General features: G+C 30.1%; 4 protein-coding genes across 7 annotated transcripts in view; 3 read left to right on the top strand and 1 right to left on the bottom strand.

The window, feature by feature from the left end:
• The first annotated feature begins 509 nt into the window (after nt 1-509).
• Nucleotides 510-3,597, top strand: LOC116769840 (uncharacterized). Its single transcript, XM_061522543.1, has 10 exons — nt 510-605; nt 676-709; nt 770-801; nt 874-894; nt 1,273-1,431; nt 1,839-2,019; nt 2,296-2,546; nt 2,855-3,013; nt 3,196-3,313; nt 3,505-3,597. The coding sequence occupies exons 1-10, from the start codon at nt 567-569 to the stop codon at nt 3,546-3,548; spliced, it is 1,038 nt and encodes a 345-aa protein (XP_061378527.1). The 5' UTR covers nt 510-566; the 3' UTR covers nt 3,549-3,597.
• Nucleotides 3,598-3,813: 216 nt separating this feature from the next.
• Nucleotides 3,814-6,919, top strand: LOC116769645 (methionine synthase reductase). The gene is made up of 5 exons (XM_032660790.2): nt 3,814-4,064; nt 4,140-4,283; nt 4,408-4,644; nt 5,312-5,989; nt 6,242-6,919. Exons 1-5 carry the CDS (start codon nt 3,951-3,953, stop codon nt 6,455-6,457), a joined length of 1,389 nt encoding a protein of 462 aa, XP_032516681.2. The 5' UTR covers nt 3,814-3,950; the 3' UTR covers nt 6,458-6,919.
• On the bottom strand, nt 6,552-12,474 carry LOC116769522 (serine/threonine-protein kinase PAK 1). The gene is made up of 2 exons (XM_032660643.2): nt 11,600-12,474; nt 6,552-9,046 (listed from the first exon to the last, which is right to left on the bottom strand). The coding sequence occupies exons 1-2, from the start codon at nt 12,297-12,299 to the stop codon at nt 8,253-8,255; spliced, it is 1,494 nt and encodes a 497-aa protein (XP_032516534.1). The 5' UTR covers nt 12,300-12,474; the 3' UTR covers nt 6,552-8,252.
• Nucleotides 12,475-17,336: 4,862 nt separating this feature from the next.
• Nucleotides 17,337-19,803, top strand: part of LOC116769413 (rootletin) — a 76,228-nt gene continuing 73,761 nt past the window's right edge. For 2 of the 4 annotated variants that reach the window (XM_061522433.1, XM_061522434.1), the window contains exon 1: nt 17,338-17,538. The gene's annotated coding sequence lies outside the window, so the exon portion shown is untranslated. Of the gene's footprint in view, nt 17,539-19,803 lie in introns of all 4 variants that reach the window. The other 2 variants (XM_061522436.1, XM_061522435.1) reach the window with 2 other exon arrangements.

Genomic DNA, 19,803 nt, shown 5'->3' with positions numbered 1-19,803 from the left:
AATGCAGCAATAATTAGTTGTCAACCCCGGAAAAATTATGGTGAAAAGCTAATATAGTTACTTTTCAGATTAAGTGTATATTAATAGTTAATATCTTTGAATGTTCAGCCTACAATTCAGAAATTATGGAATTAGTATGAAAAGGTTAAGTACGTTTATTGAACAGATTCGACAGTTGCTCCAGTTTGTTTTTGGGAATTACTAGTTTACGTATTTTAGCGAATGGGTTAATAAGTTATGAAATAGCCGTAGAACAGCTTTATAAAATATCTTTGCTAAAATTTTCTCGCTTAGGTATATAAAATTAGGCTTCTCATAATAATATAATGAGAAGGGTTTAGAGTTGATCTTCAAAACTCCGTTTGTAAAGCAGTATTACCTAAAAGTTCGGTTTTGTTTATCACTTATTGACTTTATTGAACATATTTAAGCGAAATAGTGAAAGGTAAGAAAAATATTTATTATTTTAACTAACTTTTTACTTCCAGCTATTAAAGTTAGTTCTTAATTGGTTTCTACAATTTGTATCGTTAGTGATCACATTTCGTTTTGTTACGTCAGTCAATATGCATGTTATAGTTTCGATCGGAATATTTTTATTTCAGGTAAATTTTGTTTATTTCTCTAGAAATATATTGTAAATTGTGATGATTTCATTGATTGTTTGATTTTCAGATTGTTGTGGTTTTCTCACAACAGGATGAAGAAGGTACAGTTTGTATTTAATACGTAGTTTTGAAGATTAATACAATATGTAATTCATTTACAGATTTCGCTCCCACTGAACCTAGTGAGGAAGAGGTATATAAAAATATAAAAATAGTAATTGTTTTTTTTATTTTCTTTAATGAATTTATTTTATTTTATTTTCAGTGGCATATGGACTTTATGCCGGTAAGGAATACTATAATAATATATTTATAATATATAATATTTTTTAATTGTAAAACTCATTCGCAATTCAAATAGTATCCAGTATATTTTTAGGGCAGGCTTTTTCCTTCTTAGATAATTTAATATTTTGGAATGGAAAATATAAGAATAAGGTCTGGTTGCACTCTTGCTAGTTGTTGCTCAGATCTCCGGTATTAACTTGTAATTGATTGAGTCTATATCGCTCTATTATAGAGCACTTAATTAATTTATCAACAAAATTTAAGACTAAACAAAATGACGGCGACGCGACGGTCGGCTTAGTTTTAGAAAGTTTAATTGAAATGCAAGTAAAACATTTTAAAAGGAGCTGTTGAAATTGTTCCTTATCAATTTCAGACCGGATATTTACCAGATAGTGTGTACCGTGAGCTGGCATGGTATGGCATCCTGCAAATTCAACCTTTACATCATAGCACAAAACATAAAGTCGCCGCTCAACTTATATGGCAACACACGCTTGGACGACCGCACGTCATTATGGAGAGCCCACCACAGGTAGAAAAACAAATCGAGATTTAAAACTTACTCGGTTTTTTTTTATTAATTTGATATATAAAATATATATCAATTATATTAATGATATATAAAATATTTATTAATTTGATATATATAATATAAAATATATAGAAAATAGTTATTCGTTATTGCTTTGAAATATTAAAAAATAATGTAATAATTGATTAGGAGAAAAACAGAAAGGTGAAAGATATAAATCGATCAATGTATATATTATCTTTAATTTTTTTAGAAGAAGAAATCTTTAAAATTAATGATTAATATATGATAATTAATCTGAAAAAATATTAATTCCAAATTATTTTAAATTTCAAAACCAATTAAGATTGTACAAAAATATTATTAGGACACATCGCATGTAGAATTAATAGTAACGTCATTGATAGTCGACTCAATCAGAGGGTAAGGTGAGTCGTCAGATCTTAGCGGAAGAAGCGGCAAAATGGTCCAGGGAACAGCGAGCCGCTCAAGAAGTTTTGATGGAAAACATTAAGAGCGGAGGAAATGGACTCACTGTGAGAACAGTCGTCACAGCTACCACTAAGACCACTTATATCATACAAAATGGTACGTTTGTCAAGGCATTTTCAGAAATCATAGAGAAATTTATTCAGAATGAATATTAAATATCTTTATTTTAACAAAAGCAACTCTAGACCGTGTTCTAGACGTTCGAGTATTGGTTGTGTCATTAGGTTTTTAATTCTTTATTTTTAATTTTAACTCTGTTACGATCAATGAAAATTTGTAGGTAGTTAGAATTAAATTGAACGAAACGTAATATTTCAGAAGGTCAAGTATATTTTGCCATATTATAGGTTAAAATTGTGTAAAAATTTTTAGGTAACTACTATAAATGTCCAGAAGGCTCAGAGCCTGATTTAGACGCCTATAGAGTTCAAGCCAACATGCACGAAAGGAAATGTACGTATGGGAAGTCATCAATACCGGTCCCCGTGGATCCTTGTATTGAAGCAGAAATCGCACCTATTGAATACTCATTCCACGAAGGCTGGATGTTCTGTCTTGGGAACGGCGAACGTGAGAATAACTATTTCCAAAATGGCACTTTAGATTGCGGTAATAAAACAAAGGTAAAATATTAATCTACAATTATTGAAATGCAGTGTGTACTTAATAAAATTCTTATACGCTTAAACATTGGCAACACTATCATGTTTGTTTTATTTGTAGTTATTTTTATATTTTAACAATAGGTTTAGTATTGTCTTACTTTCTAAACTGTAACATATAAAGTGGAATAAAATTTCAATTAATATACTTTAAAATAAGTTTATCTAACATATTTTATTATTAATTAAATATATTTCAGCTTTGATGTAGAGGCCACTAACAAAATAAATTGTAATATTATGAATAAGTGTTGATCTTTTCACCATAGGTGGCAGTGGATGATTTTTTAAAACAGTGTGCCATAGACAACAATATAGTGATAACATTCGATTACTTCGGCGATGAGCCTAGGAAGGATATGATGCACAACGCAACTCTCTGTACAACCTGGGATCCTTGTAAACTGTCTTATTTATATAGACTAGAGGTTAATTCAGTTTTTATTATTCAGTTATATATAACTAATAATGAGGTCAATGTTAATGAATTTAAAATAAATACACCTATAATGTTAAAGTTGTTAATTATATTAAAAACGAATAATTTACTCCTTTTTATTGCGTGTTTTGACGGAATTAAGGTTAATACAATAATATGATATTATTAAAGCCTCCACCAGTTGAATTGACTCCAGCCTTTCCGACCACAACTCCAAATCCTTGCGACACTACTATGTGTCCTGAGTGTATTGAAGGATTTACTATGGAAGAGGGAGTAGCTATTGATAGTAAGAACTGCTTCTCTTAATATTAATAACGAACATTTTGTAACACCACTCTGCCTTAACTGCTAAGATTGTTGTTATTTCCATTAAAAATATATATTAACGTAATGTTGACACCCTAAAGATATTTAAAATTACAAGTAAAGAATGTATAAATATTTTTAAACGTTTTTAACCAATTTTTGTCATTACAGTAAACGTCGAAGAAAACGAAACATACAAAGGGGATGATCATTGAAATAAACACTTTATTAATAAATATATATAATAAATGTGAACACTAGTTATTTTTTCTATTTATTTTACCCAGTTTTTATTAAACCTACTGAGGTCTTACAGGATATTATTTTTACTGAAACTAAATATGTGAAACATTTTTTGACTTTTTGGGTTCGTTGCTAAGAATATTTATCTAACTTTTGTGACACGAAATATAACATATTGTCATAAAATAGGCATTGCTATGTAATGCGTTTTGACTTTGAAGTTTAGTCTTTGACAGTTGTAGTCAATGTGAACTATGACACATTTCTTATGAAAATGAGATTTTTGTAGTATTATATTAATATTATGAAATTTCGTTGAAGGAATTAAAATAAATTTTATGACTTAAAACAAGTTTAAGTTAACAAAGTTTAAAATGGTTGTGTGCCGAAGTTTTCAAGAAATATTTGATTCGATAGATATAAACTCGCCACTTAGTTTACCCAAGTATAAGAATAATGTATTACAAATCGAATTTACAAAAACAAAGGTATGTTTATTGTTAGATTTTTTATTTAATAGTAACTTAACCTATTTAGGTATAATTCTTCTTTTAAAATTTCAGACCAATGAAACAGTGTATAATATAAAACCGTCGCTACCATTTGCTGCTAGTGATATTTACTATTCTTCTATAATTAGTTCAAGAAGATTGACTGCACTGGATAGTAATTGCAAGGCTGTGTATGAAATATCATTAAATATTGAGGTACATTTTTTATTAAATCCTTATAGAGTAATTTTTATTAGTTTGCAATTTGATTTACGTTTTTTATTTTATGTATATATACATATTTTTGCTCATAATCTGTATCTGGAATCTAATTTTTCAGGGTAGCAATTTTATTTTCACACCAGGAGACACAATAGCCATTATAGCACATAATAAAAAATCTGAAGTGGACTTTATATCAAATCACTTGGATGTTAAGGAAGTACTATACAATGATTATAAACTCAGTTTGGACAGTGGACAGAAAGGAGCTAAGATCCCAGTGCACATCCCCATTAAATCAAATTTATACTATGTACTAACACACTGTGTTGATTTAAGAGCTGTAATTAAAAAGGTAAAATATATTCACAGATTATAAAGTAAGTTTCGATGATTTTGAATTTGGAATACTTCAATCGTCACAGTCATTATTTATGTTTGATCTCATCTAACCATATAATAAATGCTAAAATAATGTATAAAAGTAAAAAATTTTCAACTTTTTGAAATCTGATCGTCCTGCATTTTCTTACCTGTATTTCAATTGTAATATACTAACCACAGAGACTTGCAAAGAAGGAAAAGAAATCTTATCAGATAATAAGTTGTGCTACATTTTGTACTCCTCATTATTTTTCTAAACTATCTTGATTTTTTTCAACTGTTTGACATCATTTTCACACTAATGTAGTAACTAAAACTTTCTAATTCCATCAAAAGATATATCTGGTTGAAAATATGTAAATAAATATTGATGGCATGTAATTAAAATTTAAAAATATATGGTATCCTTTTACGTGTGATTTGGCATTTTTGCATTAGTAATATATGCAGTTCTATTATAATATGAAAAACTCAGTCAGATACAAATAGAGCTGGTTTTTTGACTCTATATGAATTTCTAAACCTTTATTAAGACTTTCATTGGCTCGTAGAAAGTTTTATAATATCTTAAAATTATGATAACACAACACAAATAATAAAATAAATTAAAATTTTAATACAAGTTAAATATTTTTCAGCTATTTCTATTAGCATTATCTACACACACTAAAGACGAGAATGAGAGAAAGTTATTGGAATATCTTTGTAGTTCCGAAGGCTCTGAAGCTTATAACGATCACATATTGAACAAAGGGACATGTATTCTGGATATATTTAATACATTTAAGTCCTGCAAACCTCCCGTCCAATTACTGCTAGAGTATTTACCGAGACTTCTACCACGACCATACTCTGTTGTTACCAGCCAAGGTCCTGTTATTAAAATATGTTTTTCTGTTATGGAAATTAATAATAGAAAAGGTCTTACAACTGGTTGGCTGGAAGATATGATAGTGAAAAATGATATTGTAAGTGAGATGGAGAAATTAACTATGGATGTAACGGAACATAAAATTCCGATATATATGAGGAAGAATATGAATGAATTCCATCCACCAGCAAGTGTTGAAACACCATTGTTATTAATCGGCCCTGGAACTGGGGTGTCACCTTACATCGGTTTTCTAGAAGAACGAGAAAAATTAATTAAAAATGCGGATAGCCCTGGTGTCGTCTGGCTCTTCTTCGGGTGCCGGGACCCTAAACTAGATTTTATTTATGAGGATGAATTAAATAATTTTGTATCACGCGGTGTTCTTAACAGATTGAGTACAGCATTTTCAAGACATGGCAACACTGAAATAAGATATGTGCAAGTAGGTCGATTGTAGAGAATTAATGTTTAAAAAATGACTTTATTATTAGCTTTTTGTCTGTTATTCGATAAGTAACAAAAAGCTTAGCAACGACATTCCAAAAAAATCGTATGATCTTTAGAACCTATAAAGATTATATAGTAATTTTTAATAAGAAAACTCATTCAAAATAACTCATACAGTGTTCCTTTTACCTTAAGTCGATAATTCTTTTAAAATCATTAAATAATCTTTGGTATACATTTTTTGCAGGATCTTATTAAGGAAAATGGTGAAGAAATTTCTAAACTGTTAGTCGAAGGTGCGCGAGTGTATGTGTGTGGTGACGTTAAGGTTATGGCGAAACAAGTTAAAGAAGCCTTCATACAATGTCTATCGAAATATACAAATACAAGTACTAATGATGCAGAACTGTTCATATTAAATATGCAGAAAGAAAAAAAATTCTTAATAGATATATGGAATTGACGTTTGTATAATAGTTTAGAGAAATTGAATAAAACATATTTATTATATGAAATTTATTTACAAAGACAATGGCGCAATAAATAAAACCACGCAATTCTTTTACAAAAATAATTTAATAGGCAAAAATATCTATCAGTAAAATGTTCAAAAAGTGTCATTGGTGTATATACTTACGACTATACTATAGCAATGCAGGTTTAATACGATAACACAATTTCGTTGTGCGGCAAAAATGCATTAAAACAAATTATCTTACAACTACACATGAAAACAGGCACTCGTGGTGGAGGGCTTTTTTATTCACCGAAATCCTCTTCTCAATTATTTCAATTCCAAAACCATTGCCTAATAATAAAATAATACTAATTTAAACGCTATCCAAAGTGTATTACATGTCTTACAGTATTCCTTATTCTAGTAACTACATAAATAAAATGGCCGCCATGCTTTGAAAAAAAAAAAGACGCTCTACAATAAATCAACAGTTTTGAAATAAAGACAAATAATTTGAAATCATTGCACAAATACAGATTATAATTATATAAGAAATTACGAAATTTGTCCTTATATTAAAATTAATAAACAATTTCAAAACTTACATATTCTTTGTTTGACTATTTCTTTACACATATATTACGATTATTATTATTTATAAAGAAATAATTAATATATATATATATATATTACAAAAAATTTGTAACAAATGCGTATTTTATTACAAATATTATACAAATTATTAATATTATCATCAATGAAATGACGCAAAAATGATTGTGAGCATAAGAGATACAGTCTTAATTTTATCGTATAACCTAACAGCCGTGCATGGTAATAATATCCGTTTCGGAATAAAATTCGAAAAGGGAATGTCAGAAAAATACTGTTTTTTTTTTTGGAAGTATCGTTATCGAGTTAATAGTGCTGGAAATATATAAAAACTTATTGTTTATTGTAATAAAAATGCCACGTCATTAAACTAATGTTACAACTAGCTGTTTTTGGTTATTTGTTAGACTTACCCTATCGTTTGAACCATCATACATTCTGTGTAGATATAAAAATTATAATTACTTAATAGTTTTGTTTTTTCAACGTAGACTTGACCTTGACGTTATCTTTGATCGTATTATAACAGGTGATGTCCGCAAATACAGAACACTATCGTCATAACAGTATTCATGTTAGAATTCATAAATTTTGGACACCGTCATACCTATTCTAGAATATTATTGTGATTGAGTAATTCATCATTTGTAAGGATTTCTACTTGTCGATGGGGCGTTAGAAGTGAATGATGCAAATTTTAAGCCCTCTAGAGTATTTTAATGCTCTTAATAGATCTTAAATGTGTCGAAATTTTCGCACGTCGCGGCATAGTGCGTGGTGGATATCAGATAATACCATTATCTAATACAGACGCTGATAACACGAGTTGACTTTGCATAATGCGAAAATCATATGTTGAACACATTTAAAACTGGAGTTCTCAAAGCAGTATTATGCTTATATAGTTAAATGTTATTTTATATTATATTTCACTTAAACTAAATTGTCCGTAATTTCAAAAAATTGTACAAAACTGTAAAAGCTTCTAAAAATTCCAGTAATTATACAAAAATATTAATTTAACATTGGCACACCTAATCAGCATATAAATAAAAGATAATATCAAACTATTTGTTGAATTTCATATAAAAATATAATGCGGTTTCGTGTCTGGAAGTTTGAATTGATGACGTGATTAAAAAGCTTAGCGAATATGAGTTCAGTATTAAAATTCAGGATTATACCGACATTAGTCCATGTTTTTCTGTAAGATTTTCTGGGCAGCTTTGATCAGGGGAGTGAGAGATCTCAACTCACTGGCACATTCAAGGAAAGGATGGGCTAAAAGCTCTTCCGCTGTAGCTCTCTCGTCCGCGTCTACTTGGAGACAATTGTCCAAAAAGTCTTGGAACTCGGGTGACAATTTGTCCCACCTAGGAATCTTTGGTCGCCCGACAGCAGCGATTAAATAAAGCGCTTTCAAAGGATTCTCTTTCATATACGGCGGTTCACCCTCGATCATCTCGATGGCCATAATTCCAAGGGACCACACATCTATCTTCTTTCCGTACTGTTTCCTTGTAACCACTTCCGGCGCCATCCAATATGGCGTTCCGACCATCGTCTGGCGTTTCTCGTCGCCGACGATGTTCGCGCTGAATCCGAAATCAGTCACTTTCACTGTCCCGTCCATACCTAGAAGCACGTTGTCTGATTTGATGTCTCTATGTATCGTACCTTTTGAATGTAGGAAAGCTATGGCTTGCAAAGTTTCACGACAGACCGCAGCTATATGGCCTTCTCTCATCACAACTTCGGTGACAACGTCCGTCAATGATCCACCATCGAGCAGTTCCATGGCTACCCAGAGATGGTCGAAGCAAAGGTACGCGTCTAAGAAGTTCACTAGATTTTTGTGATTGAATTCTTTTAGGACGTTGACCTCGTTCAATATGAGATCTTTTTTGGTCTGTTTGGTGAGATCGATATCTTTGATCGCAACTCTTGTATTTTCCTTTCTGTCTATTGCTATGAACACGACTCCTGTAATCGACAAACACAAACTCTATAATTAGTATATTCACATTAAATGTAATCTAAATAGGACATTATGACATCAATTAATGCATACACGATAATAATGTACGGCTGTTTCGAGCAGGGAGATGATTTGCTGTTTGAAGCAATAAGTACACTAAAAATACGAGTATTATAAATAAAAGTTAGACCAGAATAAAGATATTCCTTGTTAGTTCTTTGATTCCTGGCGTTTGCAGATATCGCATGAGGTTGAATTAATCTCATTACTACAATTACTGTTCATTAGGTTGCAGTTTTATTTTATCATTTGTTCGTTCCTATGCGAATATCGTAAGTAATAAGATATTTTACTTTGAGTAACAGTACTGTAACGCCGATGAATTGATTTTGGCTTTATGAAATTTGTAGAAATACATATATATATTATAAACATGGAAAAGGAAAAGTGAACTCTAGATGCTCCCATTACACAGACACACAATCATCGTGAACTTAGCATATAAGTTGTAAATAAATGTATATTTTTAATTTCCCATGTCACGTCCCTATATTGTGGGCTAACCTAATGAAAGAACGTCGCGTTACAATGGTTATTGGAAAAATACTATCAATAAGACCATACATTAACATCATTTTTAGAATACAGACCATTACTAATAAATAAATAACATCTAAAGCATTTAACAGGGTGACATAAAATTATTTATCTGGACTATTCTCAGAGCAGTCATTCCTCAATTAATCAATATATATATGCATACACACACATATATATATATGTTTTATTCTAGTATGGCCTTCATTGAAAATATAATTAAACATTGTGACAATAATGTAAAAGGTAAGCTTAAGAAACTGGATTGCATCAAGACTTAATTAGAGTATTAATAAAACATAAGAAATTTTAAGGTATATGTAATATAAAAATATATATTATTTAAAACTCTGGTTGTCCAGGATGTATTGCACCAATTTATGGTTTAAAGGAGTACTATGAAGGGGTCATATGATGAAAACCATAGATCAGGAAAAAAAGCATTAGATAAAGTAGGACTTAGCTAGTAAAGAATTTTTGTAGTCTTATCTGAAATCAATATATAAATTCATGGAACTGTCTAAATATATGTTAATCAAATATATGTATTGACAAATTCCACTACAATGAAACTGATATTATTCGGATTATTACGCATATTTTATGATTTTAAAAACTACATCTTCCGAGGGGACGTTGCGGTTACTTTGAAGCAAACGTGATCACGGGCAGATGAGATGTGATGTGATTCGTCTGCCTGCCATTTTAATGACTGCTCGCACATCTTAGATCTCATTAAACTTCACAAACATTGAAGATATAGATTATAGAATCTTGTATTTTCAAATCAATTTTATGGCAGAGACAATTTAATTAAAAGCCTTAATTTTAAGACAATTACAGCCAGTTGTTGGATCAATTGCTTTTAATTTATAATTACACTATATGTTCCACACTGTTTCACCTATATATTGGTTTACTAAGTCATTCCCATGTCGTAGTGATATTATAAACATTTTAGCCTTCCAAAATAAATTAACTTTGCAAAAAAATATTGTTTTATACATATGCCACAGTAGTTTCTGTTTTTTGAGATTAGTATCTTCGGTTAATTTAACAAACATAAGCATTAACTATTCATAAATCAATGTATTTCACTGAATAATAATGACACCAGGAAAAGTATTTATACAGGAAATATATAGCAGTACATACATTTTAGGCAATATCTTCGAAGAAAATTATTCTTGGTATGATTGATATGCAACCTAAGCTTTTACTATAGCAAAAAAAAAAAATTATATCAGCATCCACTGATTCTTCTAAATGCAAAGCCTTCAGTAAACCCAAGGTTTCCATATATTCACTATCATTTGGTAACCAATTGATTTTTATTTTTAATATCAGGTCAATTTATTTACAAGGCTATTAGTTATAAGTATGAAATGTAATTTTTTTGTTGGAAAATTCTTTTCGAAAACATCCAACGAAACAGTCACACTACAGACAGTTACTTCGAACTGATTTGTTAAGTGAAGTTTTATTTATCATTTAGAATATTGTATTTGTATTTATGTGATCATTTTATTACATAAAAACACATTGTTGTATATAGGATATAAATATAGACAAAATATGAAATAGATAAATATTTTATGGTAAAAAAAAATATTTAAAACATATTTACGTTTTTAGTGAACAACAAACAATTACCATACAATGGTGTTGTAACTAATTTTTGGTTTCACACACATTTGAGGTATTGTTAGATTTTTGTCAAGGCTGTCTTAAGATAATGTTTAGAAGAATTATCACGTGTACAATAATTTTAGTAAAATTACATAAAAAAAAATTGCCTATAATTACACTGAATATACTAAGTTTAACTTTATATATAAAGTTGATAAGTGATGTATGTGAAAAGCTAGTATTTACAAGAACTTACATAACAAAACCAGGAACGTTTTTAAACTACCAAGAAATTCATATATATAAATGTAATAAAAAAATATCCAACTGACCTGAGGCCCCCGCACCAAGTTGCTTGATTCTTTCAAACCGAACATACGGGTCATCCTTATTACAAATTCTTCTTAATTCTTCATATATTTCTTCATCATTGAGTGTTGCATTTATCAGCTCTTTCTTTCTTAGAATTGGACTTTCTTCAGGCTTATTACCAATAAGAGTCAGGTCCTCTACTATAGCAGTTAAATCCATCATGGCATCATTCTTTTTAAGATTGTTTTTGGTTGGTGCAACAGGCATTGTTTGCCTTTGAGTATATGTTTCAGGAGCAACATCCTCTTCACTGCTTTGGCCTATAGAAATATCTGAATCTTGACTTTGGTGAGCATTTTTCTTAGCCAGAAATTTTTTCATCTCCAATCCCTCCTTAGTTATTGCCTCTTCTGTTACTATAGGTTTGCATGGTTCGTTTTCAGCCTGTTCCTTTTTCAAAACGTGGAAATTGTGGAAAGCTACGGCTTGAATGGCAGCATTGGGGTTTTCGTTTTGTTCCTTTGGCGATATCTGGGCGTTCAGTTGTCTCAGCCATGATGAAGGTAATCCTTCCAACATTCCCGTCTCAGAGTTCATGCTTACGTGTATATGTTGTTTAACATTAGTAGGCATACCAATCTCTGTAACTCTATCATCTCTTTGATGCTGCTTCTTTGAGAAAAGTTTACCAAACACACCTCGGCCTGAACGACCCGTCATTGTCACTTATTTAATTTTACCTAGATGTTAAGCCATAAAACATAGATACTGTAAGTTCCGAGATCAATAAACTACATTGCTTGTAACCATTTCAATAACACTAAAACTAATTAAGTATTGCCGAGATAGGAGTGGCTAATCACGGACGGACAAAACTAAAGACATCAGAAATACTTTATCATCTGTCAAATATTTGGCAGTTGCCACTAACAAGAAATTTTTCATTTGATGCAAAATTTTTCGAAAACAATAAATGAATTTAATATCGCAATAGTATTGATAAACATTTGTTTAACTACTTTTTCATTATTTTCATAGAAAATACTACAGTGATAGAGATTTAATACAGTTTGTCTTAGTAATTTAGATTGTAGTGTTATGTACAAATATTTTTTTTGTTACTGTACCTCAAAAACGGAATGCATTTGTTTTTTGGTTCGGGCAATTTTTATGTCGCTGATAAAGTATTGAAAAGGAATCCGAGATGATTCATTCATTGCCTTGAAGAAGATACTTGTCTTATTTGGATAATTTCTATATTTTAAAGCGGACTACAATTGTCTTGCAATAAACGCCTTAAAAAATAAATATTATTAGAAGGAATCTAAAAGTTGTGTTCTGAATTATAATTGGAATAGAAAGAAGCGAAAGACTTACGAGTATTTGAGGATTAAATAAAATTACAAAATACTTATTAGTGTTATTACTTAATTAAAAACATAAATTGGTCTAAGTTGCATTGTTATTGAAAGCCACATCTGAGCAGCGGTTCTATAAATAGAAATGACAGGAAATTGAGGTGGAAATCATTAATACGAAATGATCATAAAAAAATATTTTGATGTCATTTTAAAGGAATAACTGAAATATAATTATATTCTAATACTAGCCGTTACCCGCCTGCTCCGAGTTGCATGAAAAACAGAAAATTGAAAATTTTCATTATTAACACCCATTCTCGCAATCATTATTGAGGATGAGTTTTTATAAAATTCGTCCATAAAGTTCTACATCACTTATTCAGAATTTCTAGCAATATTGGGACATGTAGGAGCTACATATAGTTAAAAAAAAAATTGAATTTTCCATAGTTGACGCATCTGCATCACACCATGTAGGTAAAATTTTGTAAAATCCGTTCTTAGCCGACCTCTACTCGTCGAATTGAATATTCCTATCAAATTTCAAGTCTCTACGCTTTATGGTTCCAGAGATATAGTAATGTATAAGTATGTGATGTATAAATATATCGGATATATCGGTTAAAATCTCATATACCTATATATAAGTATTATTATTGATATTTTTTTAAATATCGAAAATATTTAGATATATTAAATTAAAAGCAGTTTTGCATACTACGATAAAATTCCAATATATCGTATACAATTAATACTTCCTAATGAATTGACGTAATAATTGAATACAGATTTTTTTATTGAAAAAAAAAAGAAAGCATCAATATCATACATTCGTTATTTAGAATACTATATAATTAAATTTTCTCCTAATATATTATATTATAGTAGCAAATTTAAATATAAAATAAAACCCATGGTTTATTTACGTATATCATGTATGTTTGAGAGTGACAAATATCACATTTTAGTCTAAATTTGAGGTGGGAGCAAAACAAATTATAATAGGTAATGATAAATGAAATTCCTTTTGGCATAAAGTGTATATTAAATTAAAAGCTTGCCTCCATGTCGCTGGTGCCACAATTAACTCTTGTGCCCTTAATTCGTTCCCTTAATGGGTTTTGCGAGCTCTATAAAAAAAAAATAATACGCCACAGCGAAGGATTTTAATAATTGTGTTATGGTATTTAAATATTATGTTCTTACCTATGACAGGAGATTTACTGTATATATGATTACTTCTTCATTTTAGAGTGTTGTATTAGTATGAGATGTTTCGTTGTTCTCAGAGCATAAGATACAATTACAATGCATATAATTCTAGACGATTTTCTAATTCATATTCTCATGACAGCCGGTGTTTAAAGATTTTTATTTCTTTATAAAGAGATTTTTATTTCTTTATAGTTTATACAAATATTATTATTGGTTTGTTGGAAAGTTTAATATATATACACATCGACAATGTCTAGGGATATAACATGAAAGACTTCTTAACTATTTTCTGTATAAAAAAGTTTTTATATAAAATATTTACTTCTCCACCACTTCTTTCTAAATTAAAAAAAAAACTCATTTTGAAACTAAAGAATGTCGATTATTCGAATTTCTGAACAGTGAAGTTCTGAAAAATTAAAAGTTATTACACATTTTGTTCTTTTCTTCAATTTTCTTAATTTCAACGTGTGTTACATTTATTGTTATGCCACGTCGACATTTGACAAGGGAAGAGCAGATCAGGTTAGAGCTGTAGACATGTAAGAAGCGGGCGCTATACAATACGTGGTTGCTGAAACTCTGCAAACCGGCCAAAATGTAATCTCCCGGTTATGGTGACGATATCGTGCTACTGGTGATGTCGCTGAATGGCATTCAGGCAGATATCGCATCACCACTCCTAGACAGAACCGTTTTCTTCAAAATATCGCTAGGAGACAACCCAATATTACAGCTATGCAAATGGTTCAAAGGCTACAGTCTGACCACCAATTGTTGGTTAGTGACCAAACTGTAAGAAGAAGGTTACAAGAAGCTGGTCTTCATTCTCGCAGACTGCTTCGGGTTCCAGCTTTGCGGCGTGGCAATCGCGGACGGAGGCTATTGTGGGCTCGAAAACATTTCGCATGGAGTGACGAGCAATAGTCCATGGTGCTTTTTTCTGATGAGTCTCGGTTTGGATTTCATCCGGATTCACGAAGAGTAAGGGTTTGACGAGTTCCTGGTAGACGAAGCCGTCTCCAGCATCCACAAGAAATCCATTCATATCAAGGCGGCATTATTATGGTATGGGCTAGTATTCATATCAGTGCGCGAAAAGATCTAATTTGGATAAGAGGGAACATGAATGCAATGAAATACCGTAATGAGGTAGTGGAACCTGTGATTATCCCCCACAACAATAAACAAATGTTTGGGTACAAATGAGTCCGGAGTTCCAACTCATGCACGATAATGCCCGTGCCCATACGGCTGGGCTGGTATCAACTGTACTTAGGGAACATGAAATCAGGGTTATGGACTGGCCTGTTCAGTACCCGGAGATGATTCCCAGTGAACACGCATGGAACATGTTACAACGAAGAGCTATGGTAAATTTTTCTCCAAATTTGATAACAGAAGAACAACTTTTCCTGCACTTGAAAAGAACCTGGGACCTGAAACCACAGCTTGATTTTGATAATCTAATTTTGAGCATGAATTAAATTGATTAAATCATGCCGAACTCGAATTAATGTTAAGGGAGGAAATATCGATTATTAATTTGTAGGCATTTAAATAAGTTAAAAATCTTTGATGCATCTTTTTTATGTAATGCAAGTATAAACCATAATATAAACTTCAATTTCATATATGATTGTTTTAACAAAATATATACAGAATTTCATATAATAAGGTAAAAATTAAATATACCTAGGCAATGTTAACGTGTGTATATCTAAGAAAGAACTGCCTAAAGACTCTTAGCTCATTTCTTGGTGGGTTTATTCAAACTATAATACATATATAGTACAAGTTAACGCTTCATAACCAGGGAGATATCACATGTCTTTAATATGCGGTTGGATTTACTGGTAAATACTATATATTTATCTATGTAGCTAATTGTAGAGACACAATATTTAGACAGATAACTTCGACTGCTATCTTATATACTCCGTATACTAGGCACTTAAATTACTTTAAATGTCGGTAAAATTACGATACTGGCAATTAATGTACTTAATACAGTAAAGTTTTCTGTTTGGTTTTCATTTAATTTAAATATTTAGCTGTTTCATTTAATTCAATTAGAAGATTAAAAACTAAAATAAATGTAAAATGATTTATTTGTTATATTCTACGTATATTTATATTTAATCTATATACTGTCAGGTCCTGTATATTTATAATCTATAATTCACTAGATAGAGGTGTAATTTGTTTATTATTTCAGTCCTAGTTACAGACGAGGCAGGAAGATGAAGATTTTTTTCTATCGATGAACACAAACACGAATTCATGCAATGACTGTTGTATCTTTTTATATGCACATTATCACTTCTATAGCATGTTGACCACACAATAACATGTGTTCATTGATAACGTAGGATAGGTATATATTTATCTCACGTAGTTAATTTATTATATTACAGATATGATTGAGCTCTCTGGCATGGAATAAATTAAATATTCACAATAATTGTAAAAGGTCTTAGAATGTTACATAATTTTATTGTATATGATTTAGTTGTTTTTATTTTCTTTAGAGAGCGCCATTTTTGATATTTTTTATCTGTGAAATCAAAGTTAAAATATTTTGTCTGTAACCAAGAATTAAGAGATGTCGTAGTGATGTATAATATAAAAGTGTGACGTAATAATTATATGTATACATACGATTAAAATTAATTTAATTAAAAAATCACAGTTTGTCAATCACTATCTCCTAATTTCTACCCAAGCCAGTGCTCGATGTAGTAAACAATTCTTTCTGGCGCGCGTTATTTTTAGGTCAATAGCTTCAGGATTCGCTCATCGGCTTAGTTATAACAGTAATGATGTACATTCGGATACACGATACGCTTCATCGAATAAGTATCATTACAGAAGTTTCATGTGTCGGAAAGATAAATTTAGCATTTAATAGGATACAACTTAGCTATTGACTTATTCAAACCAACTATAGAATGTATTTTTTAATAATGTGGTACACTGACATATTGTACAATGAATTTTGTTGTACTTAAATCTCACGATTTAAGTGTAGTAATCAATATTGATAATTAAAGCGACTTATGATTTCAGGATAGATATTTTTGTTAAAAAGAATGAGTACAGTTTGAACATTTTATAGCAAGATGTGCGCGTATATTTAGTGTCGAGTCGAGCCGCCCACTGAAACTCAGTCTCGACGTTCCCTCCGCGCGGTCCGCCCGTCAACATTTATTTATATATTATTTATAAAAGAACGCGTGTGATTTGTTTACTAAACGGCCATTTTGTTTTTTTTTTTGTTGGAAACGGAAATCGGAACGTGTTGCGTTCTGAATTTTGTTATATGCGTTTAAGATTCCTTAGTGTTATAGTGATGAAAATAAGCCGAGGATTCTTTTTATAAGGTTGTTGTTTAGACATGTATTTTATTTGAATATAATATATGCCTTAATATATGTATCTCAATTCTCAACTCTTATGTTATAAATCTTGCTATCTATAGATTTTTTTGTATGTAAATGAATCTTTTTATCATGGTTTAATTATGTAAAGAATAGTTATCCTTTGTTTGAATAACCCCTAAGTAAAATAAAAAACGGCACATAAAATTCGTAGATCTGGTTTAAATATTTAAAGTGATAAGTATTCTCAATGTATATTAAAGTTGTTAATAAATCCGGCCAAGTGTGAGTCGATTCACGAAATGTTCCGTAGCAAGGTCGGCAAAATACTATTAGAAAGATATTTTCCTGGATTAATGTTTTTCAAATTTATTTCGTATATTTTACTTTATGTGGCAACCATGAATTCTGAACATTTTTAGTGTTTTAAAACTACTTATGTTTAAAAAACGTTGATTATTAAACCGATGTTAGGATTTGGATACGGAACCCTAAAATAGATTAGAGAATTATTAATGCACTTAGGTTGTGGTATAATGAATAAAAGTGACTATTTTTGAATACCGACTATGTTTATACAATTGGATATTTAAGAACTGATCAATATTTACTTTTAACATTCTGGAGTGTGAGGCTAGAAGCTTTTTTTTATATACAAATTAAATATTAGAGAAATGTTTGATCACTTTCTTTTTTGTCACAAATAATACAAAAATCGAAGCGCTATATTGATCTATATTGTTGATTCTACTGATGACGGCCTCTGCAATACTATACAGAAGAATATGATTTCACGAAAACTTTTTATAGAATAAACAGTAAAAATATAACAAACATGTCTTTTATCGCCACAAAATCATCGTAGTAAAACTGACGGACCGCAAATTTGGCAGTAACTATGTAAATTTATATTTATTTACTTGTTAAGAACATATTTTCTCATTTGAAATCTCTATTAATGAATGTGTTAAGCGAGTAAATGAAAGTTTAAAGCTAGAAATAGTCGTTAAAAATATTGTTGTTTCATCCGTCGTAAATTTTGACGACTTTTATGGATAAACACAAAGCTGGTAGCATAGTTCCTTGAAGTTTACGACTCAGTTTCCATTTATAATAAATGATGTTCTAAGTATGCTTACCTAAATTAACTTACCCGTTGAAAGTCCTTTTCATAGAGCTTAAATAAATGTAGAATATAATATAATGTGTTCAAGTTTCACTTTCTGATTAATCTTTAAGTCTTTCGTAGAGTAATTAAAAAATCAACTAAAATGTTTTATTAAATAATCTTGTAATGTGCTTATCTCAACTAGGAATTTGAATAAAACATCTCGTTTTTCTTGGTTTTTATGTTGACAAACTGTCAGTTTGTACTTTGTAGATTAAAAAAAGCTAACCAGTTATAGGTGCACAGATAATAATAAAGGTTATTACATAAAATGTTGTAAATTAATCAATATAAAAAGCTGTATTTTCTTCAAATGTTGTTGCCGTCACTCGTTGGCTTTATGCCATGAAATTTTCAACATGATACGTTAACGAAGGTCGAACTATGACGTGGAGATTCATCTCATTGAAACCGCCTGTACGAGTTAATTTTTTACACCTTGAACGCTTAGACATAATGAGAATCCTTCAAAATTGATGCATTTCTATTTATAATTATTAACATATTTTAACATTTATGATAAGTATGTTATTACGTATGACTTGTCAATGAAAAAGGCAAGAAAGACTATTTTATAGTATTGTTTGGATATATTTATCAACGGTTGCTTAGCAGAGCTTACAGAGGGGTAAAGTTCCCCGATGTCTAACGAAGTATAAATTACTTTTAAACATTGAACCTTTAAATATTTACGTGTTCGATATTAATGGCTCATTTCTATTAATAAAATTTATATCATCGTCGTAGACAAATGCAAAGAAATCTTAAAACCTAGTTTTTATATTTTTCTCATCGTAGTTTTTGATTTTTTTAATATTAGAAATAATATTTACTATAACTTTAAGGTTATAGAGGATGTATTCATCAATAATCAATATTTTTGATGACAAACAATTTATGTGTTAAAATAAAACTTGTCTACAGGTAGATATTTAATATTTTTGTACAAAAGAATATAGTATTTACTCATATTACTTTACTTAATTATATATTGTGCTAAATACGAAAAATAGATATGTACCTAATAAATTTTTTCTTCAAATAAACGTAGAATTGCAAAAATAATTATAATATAAATCAAACATGAATCAGATGTTTGT

This window comes from Danaus plexippus, chromosome 14 (assembly GCF_018135715.1).
Source record: "Danaus plexippus chromosome 14, MEX_DaPlex, whole genome shotgun sequence".
Classification (NCBI taxonomy): domain Eukaryota; kingdom Metazoa; phylum Arthropoda; class Insecta; order Lepidoptera; family Nymphalidae; genus Danaus; species Danaus plexippus.
This window is presented reverse-complemented; position numbering and strand designations above follow the sequence as displayed.

What these genes read in the sequence shown, in the direction of transcription:
- LOC116769522 (XM_032660643.2), bottom strand. Translation starts at nt 12,299, where the DNA reads ATGACGGGTCGTTCAGGCCGAGGTGTGTTTGGTAAACTTTTCTCAAAG. An exon ending in ACTTGGTGCGGGGGCCTCAG is followed by an intron (nt 9,047 to 11,599) that starts GTCAGTTGGATA and finishes TGTCGATTACAG; the next exon opens with GAGTCGTGTTCATAGCAATA.
- LOC116769645 (XM_032660790.2), top strand. Translation starts at nt 3,951, where the DNA reads ATGGTTGTGTGCCGAAGTTTTCAAGAAATATTTGATTCGATAGATATA. An exon ending in TAAGAGCTGTAATTAAAAAG is followed by an intron (nt 4,645 to 5,311) that starts GTAAAATATATT and finishes AATATTTTTCAG; the next exon opens with CTATTTCTATTAGCATTATC. An exon ending in CTGAAATAAGATATGTGCAA is followed by an intron (nt 5,990 to 6,241) that starts GTAGGTCGATTG and finishes CATTTTTTGCAG; the next exon opens with GATCTTATTAAGGAAAATGG.
- LOC116769840 (XM_061522543.1), top strand. Translation starts at nt 567, where the DNA reads ATGCATGTTATAGTTTCGATCGGAATATTTTTATTTCAG. An exon ending in TTATGGAGAGCCCACCACAG is followed by an intron (nt 1,432 to 1,838) that starts GTAGAAAAACAA and finishes CGTCATTGATAG; the next exon opens with TCGACTCAATCAGAGGGTAA. An exon ending in ATTGCGGTAATAAAACAAAG is followed by an intron (nt 2,547 to 2,854) that starts GTAAAATATTAA and finishes TTTTCACCATAG; the next exon opens with GTGGCAGTGGATGATTTTTT.